Raw genomic sequence first — 6,000 nt, 5'->3', positions numbered from 1 at the left:
CTGGCGCTTGTTCCTGGGGAGCAGAGCCCGACCCCCCTGGCTCCAAGCTCCTTTCAGGCAGTTCAGAGATCAGAAGGTCTCCCCTCAGCTCCTGTTCTCCAGCTGAACCCCCCAGCTCCCTCAGCCGCTCCCATCACACTTGTGCTCCAGCCCCTCACCAGCTCCATTCCTCTCTCTCCACTCGCTCCAGCACCTCAAGGTCTCTCCTGTCACAAGGGGCGTCCCACGTTCTCCAGAGAATAAGGCTCATTGTCTTAAACTGGCAGTGAACTCTTTGTACATAATCTCTTATTTATTCTAAGGGCGAGCAGCAGTTCAGACACCCAGCACCTTCCTCCTGCCTCTGAGTGTTTCCTACGGACGGTGTTCACCTGGGTTACCTGGACCTGATGGGAGTTCGCGCTGCGTTTCCAAGCGGCAGCGGCTTCCAAGCCGTTGAATCACCTGAGGGGCTCGGAATCACCGGCTGCTGTTGTGCGTTTGGAGCTTTTCAACCACTTTATTCACGAATTAGTGAAGATCCCTCGTTTTATTCAAACTTGTAGGTCGTTAAGTGCAGTTTTATTAAAAATTACCACGGGAGCTTTGTGCGTTTGTCTGAAAAGTTGAGATGTTAATTTAATTGGAGGCTGTGACAGCACAAAGGTTTCCTGTGTGTGCAGAGATTTTCAACAATAATCAGGCGCTTTTATGCCCTGAGCCCCTCGGGTGTCCCCGGAACCCACCGGAGGGTCCCGGTGTTCCCCCGTGTGTCCCCCACTCGTGTCCCTCCCCCCCCCAGCTGCGGCAAATGGCGGGTGGGCGGGGCCGGGAAGGGGCGGGGCCTCCCGGGCACGCACGTGCGCTACGTGCGGCGGCGGCTGCGGCGGCGGGGCCGCCCCTCCCCCAGCACCGCAGGGGGACGGGGGCGCCGCACCGGGAGCCCTCGGCGCGGGGTTGGGGGGCGCCCGCCGACCCGGTGAACGGGAGAAGCGACACCTCACCGTGCCCCCCCGCTGTGTTCCCTTAAGGGAGCCCCCTTGTCCCCGTTAACGGCGGGGGAGCCTCCCCGGGGCTGTGGGACGCGCTCTCCGCTCCCCCCCGGGCGGCGGGAGGACAATGGGCCCGGCCCGGCCCCCCCGCGGGACAAAGGGCCCGGGGCCGCCCGGGGCTCGCGGCGGCCTCGCGGGGCCGGGCCCAGACAATGCGGGCGCGCGGAACCCCGTGGCCCCGCCCCCCCGTGACGCGCCGGCGGCGCAGCCAATGGCGGCGAGCGGAGAGGCTCTTTAAAAAAAGAAGCGCCGGCCGGCGGTGGCTGTCAGCTGTGGCGGATTCCTCCGCGCATGTAAACAGAGCTGCGAGGGGCCGGCGGTCCATGTGCAGCCGCCGACGCTGAGGCCGTTTAACGGCCCCGGGCGCTCCGGCCCCGCGAGTGCGTAAAGAGCGGCCCGCGCCACTGGGGAACGGTGCTGCCCGGGCGGCGGGTGCGGAGCCCAGCAGTGAGGGGCCTTCCCGAACCAGCGGTGCTGGGGGGAGCGGCCGCCAGAAGGGCCGGGTGGGCCTGAGGCGCAGGGCTCCGCACAAAGGCGCCCGTGTGGGGGTCCCGGAGCGGGGGGTGCGCGGGGCTGAGGCCCGGCCAGGCCAGGCGGGCTCCCGGGAGGCGGCAGTGAGCGGCGCTCCCGAGGCCTCGGTGCCTATCGGCCTCTCAGCGCTGAGCTCGGGCAACGGCCTGAGAGCGGCCCGGCGGCCGCGGCCTGGTCAGCGGAGGGAAGCTCCGCCAGCCCGTCCCCGCCACAGCCACACAGGCCAGCGCTGCCGCCCCGGTGGCACCGAACGCTCCCTGGGGTCCGGCCCCGACGCCCCCTCACAAAGGCGCGTGACGGGGCGGGGCGGCCGCCGCCCCCTCCCCCCGCCCAGGCCGGGGCGGACTCTTTTTCTCTCGCTAGCTCTTTGCCCCCCCCCCACCCCCCAGCCCCTCTTCCCGGCGGAGGTGCACGTCCCGTTCCAGCGGCGCTCGGCGGCTGTTGGAGGATTGTTCGGAGCGGCAGCGGCGGCGAGCGGCCCCTGGCCCGGGCCATGGCCGAGTTCCTGCCCCCGCCCGAGTGCCCCGTCTTCGAGCCCAGCTGGGAGGAGTTCGCCGACCCCTTCGCCTTCATCCACAAGATCCGGCCCATCGCCGAGCAGACCGGCATCTGCAAGGTGCGGCCGCCGCCGGTGAGTGCCCGCATGGCGCCGCCGGGGAACGGCCTTTGTGTGGCGGCCCGGCCCGGCCCGCACCGCCGACCAACCCGCCCCTTCCCCCTCTCAGCCCGGCGGCCGCTCCGCTGCCCCCGGGGCGCTCCGGTGACCCCCGGGCAGGCGGCGCCGCCTCCTCCGCCGCTCTGAAGTTTCAGCGCCCCTGGGCCGGGGGGCGCGGGGCTGGGGGGGGCGGCTGCCGGCCCGGCCCCTCCAGCAAAGTCGCTCCCAAGTGCCGGAGTTGCCCGGCAGGAAAGTAGCCGGAGCGGCCGCGGGGTGCGAGCGGGACTGACCCGGCCTCCCCGCACTCCCCGACCCGGCCTCCCGCTCCTCCGGCCCCGAAAGTTACAAGTTGGCCGGAGCCGCGGCCGGAGCGGGGCCGGGGGAGCGGGGGCCGGGCCGAGCCCCGCAGGAGGCAGCTGCGGGGTGTTGCCCTCCATGTTGGCATTGTGGCCGTGTTGGGGCTGCGGGGAGCGGCCCCCCCGGCCCCGCGGGGCTCCCCGGGCCTGCCCCGGGTGACACGGGCACCATTCCCTCCAGTCGGACACCAGCAAACTCCGCAGCTGCGAGTTGGGCTGGTGCCTTTTGCGAGCTGAAGCCCAGGCAGACATGGCCACCATTTTAGAATGCAACACACAGTGGGAAGAGTAATAAGCCTTCGTCTCCATCATCATCATCGCTACCGATGGTGGTGTGAGCTCAAAAGTGGGGTGTGAAAGCTGATTTTCTTTTGTTGGCTGACTCAATTTACTGAGAAATAGCGCAGAGATAGTTTGTGTAGTCATAATTGTTAGTTCTCTTAAAGCGATAAACAACCGCACCGGTGAGGAGAGGGGCTTCCTAGAGTAAAAACCTCATGAGCAAGAGTATGTGATTCACCTTTATTTGGAGCGAATCGCTCTTTCTGCGAGCGGAGGGTGGTGCAGGTCGGGGTGGTGCAGCTGGCTCGAGGGAGCCAACGCGATGGCAGCGACCAGAACGGCAGCTCAGAGCCTCCCGGCTCATCCAGCGAGAGGTGAAGCCCACAAAACATTTCCGCAGACTTAAGTTTTGCGAGCGAGACTTTGAGTTCGGAGAAGTGATGTTGGGAAGCACGCACTCCTCAGTTTTGCGTTTTGGTCGTTAGCGGGACTCCCGGTGGTAACCATCCTTTTCCTTCGGAGTTAAAAGAGAAGTAGCTTGTGCTCTCTGAGGTGATAGAAATGTTTGCAGCAGATTGAAAGATGTGATTCTCATTGGAGGGGAAGGTGTTTCTGAGCTCTGGAGGAAGAGTCCCGGCTTGCAGTGCTGGGAACACACAAGAACGCTCTTGAATTTCTGTCTAGGTAGAAAATGCCAGTGCCCCCTTTCATGCAGATGCTGACACAGTTAAGGGGGTAAGATGGTTTTCATTATACAGCCAACAATGAACTTATGTAATATTTTTGAGTCGAATGATCCTTTGGGGTTGTGTATGATCAGTATTTCAGCAACTGTGACCAGAACAGAATTTTTATAGAGGTGTTTTCTTTTGTGATCTGTTGGAAACAAATAATCTCACCCGTGTTTCTTGGCTGCTTGCGTAGAAAACCAAAACACTATAAGAAAGGTTTCTTGTAGGCTGTGTTATCTGTTAGAGACTCATAAATGAACAGCTCTCCTAAGGAATGAATTACTTATTGCAACTCAGTTTTTGGCACCCTCATCCTCACTTCCTAAAGAGCTGATATCTGTGCATTTATGAGACTGAATGTGTCTAGAAGCAGGATGGAAGCGGTTGGAGCTGCTGAGGGCTGAACACCCATGGCTGTTGGGGCCTGGGTTTGCTGAGAGCTCGGCTCCCGCGGCTCACCCACCCGGCTCATGGCTGGGTGACTCGTGCAAGCGCAGTTGTTGGTTCACCGGCATAGGGGGAGCCCTTCCACCCCCCCAGCACCAGCCGGGGAGTTGACGTAGTTCCTGCCCTTCCTCCTGAACACAGGAGATGCGATGAATATTCAATTGTTGTTCTTTTCGGTGTGGTTTATAATACTGTGAGCTGCCAACTCTACCGATCTCTTCCCAAAACGATGTGTGTTCCAACACGGAGCGATGGCCGAGGTTTGGAGTCTTGGTGCATCCAAGTGGAGCCTGTGCCGGTGAGCAGGTCCGCAGCACCGCGAGCTGCCCAAAAAGCAATTAAACATTTGATTGCTGGGCTGGCGTTATTGTAGCTTAAACTCTGCCGGTTCTTTATCAGCTGATGAATTTGTGCCCATGAAGAGGCCGTTAGTGCTGAGCTGGCGTTGGTGGGTCAGCCGTGGCCTGTGAAGAGGAGAGCTCTGCTCTCTGAAACCAGCGTTGTCTCTTTGGCTGGTACCTTTCTGCTGGCAGTACTTGGACACCAGGTAACCACGCAGAAAACCACGTTTGAGATGGTTTCTCTTGTGTGTGTTGAGGGGGTATCGAGGTAGATGAGGGTCTGTAGACGTCTGGGTGGAAGACAATGGATCCTCAGTGGTGGTTGCAGGTTCATGGGATGAAAGGACGTTTGGGAATATAACCTGAGGTGTAATTTCTGCGTAGCAGTTTCCACTTGGGTGCTCCATAAGCTTTTTACCTTTTCCTTCCAGTTTGGTTTGTTCCACTGGTCACTGGTGACTTGGTTTTGCTGTTGTTTGGGTGATTGTGGGACCCTGTCTGGTAGAGGGTGCGACAGTAACCATCTTCCCTCCTTGTTTTTGTGACATGGAACAGCAAAGCAAAGGCTTTTTACGAACTGTATTAAGCCTGAGTGGATGTTCCCATTGGCAGCAAAGCGTCGAGGTGAGACATCGGGCTTTACCAGCGGCTGCTGCTTCTGGTCGTTAATGCGCCACGTTAATTAGAGATCCGTGGGCTCCGCTGCTGAACCGGCGGTGGGAGGTGGATGCAGAGAAGCGGATGCTGTACAGTTTGTTTGCAGCCCTTTGCAGGCTGTGTTGTCCGTAGAATTTTCCTCTGTGAACTGAAAACATCCTTTATTAAGATTTTTCTCTAGGTGGTGATGTGGATCAGTGGTTTATTCAGAACTCGGCGTGTCGAGCGGTGGCCTTGTGCTCCAGAAGGTTGGACGGGCGCTCCGCACATTATCGGGGGCCTTTGGAGGAATGAAGTGAGGAACTGCCTGAGAATGGTGTCGTTATTTGAAGTAGGTAGTTAATAGTAATTAATGAAAGCCAACAGTCTAACAAATTTGAAGTCTGGCTTTGAGGATCAAAGGTAAAATCTTGAGAATGAACTTCTCGTTTTGCTTCGTTCTGCAGTTGTTTTGCTGCTATGAAGAAGTAGCAAACAACAATTACCTAAACCTTACTTAGCATATTAATCCGTTTCAACATACACAGTGTTGTACAATACACTAGAAGCACTGGAATTCTCCCAAGAAAATTGAGAAAATTCAGGCTAAATTTCATTGCTTTAAAGAATATGAATATGGTGAAGTACAGTCGAGGCCTCCAAGCCCCCTTAGGTCTGCCTAACAACTTAAGGTTAGAAAGTCGGTCTATTTGGTGAAGTCAGTTGTGTTGTCATGATCTGAGATCTATAAATTGAGTGTGTTTCAGTATTCTAATTATAATAATTGTTATTGTGCAAAATTGATACCTCACAAATTATTATATGAGGATTTGTAATGAAGGAAATGTTCCTTTCGCAACCTCAAGCCAAGAGTATCTACTTTTCATTAGAACAAAAGGAGTTATTCCAGCTAGATCGCCTGGGATCTCGATTGCCCGATAAACAGTGGATGTTATGGAACAGTAATCGCTTCGGTAGAACTCAGTGTGA

At 58.0% G+C, this 6,000-nt stretch overlaps 1 protein-coding gene across 1 annotated transcript in view; it reads left to right on the top strand.

The window, feature by feature from the left end:
- Positions 1-1,775: 1,775 nt before the first annotated feature.
- KDM5B (lysine demethylase 5B) overlaps positions 1,776-6,000 on the top strand; it is a 59,227-nt gene continuing 55,002 nt past the window's right edge. Inside the window, exon 1 of the mRNA XM_065854366.2 lies at positions 1,776-2,193. Within this exon, the coding sequence (XP_065710438.1) occupies positions 2,056-2,193 (138 nt within the window). The 5' untranslated portion in view covers positions 1,776-2,055. The remainder of the gene's footprint in view (positions 2,194-6,000) is intronic.

Source organism: Patagioenas fasciata, chromosome 21 (genome assembly GCF_037038585.1).
Source record: "Patagioenas fasciata isolate bPatFas1 chromosome 21, bPatFas1.hap1, whole genome shotgun sequence".
Taxonomy (NCBI): domain Eukaryota; kingdom Metazoa; phylum Chordata; class Aves; order Columbiformes; family Columbidae; genus Patagioenas; species Patagioenas fasciata.
Note: the sequence above shows the minus strand (reverse complement) of the source record. Positions and strands in the feature narration are given on the sequence as shown.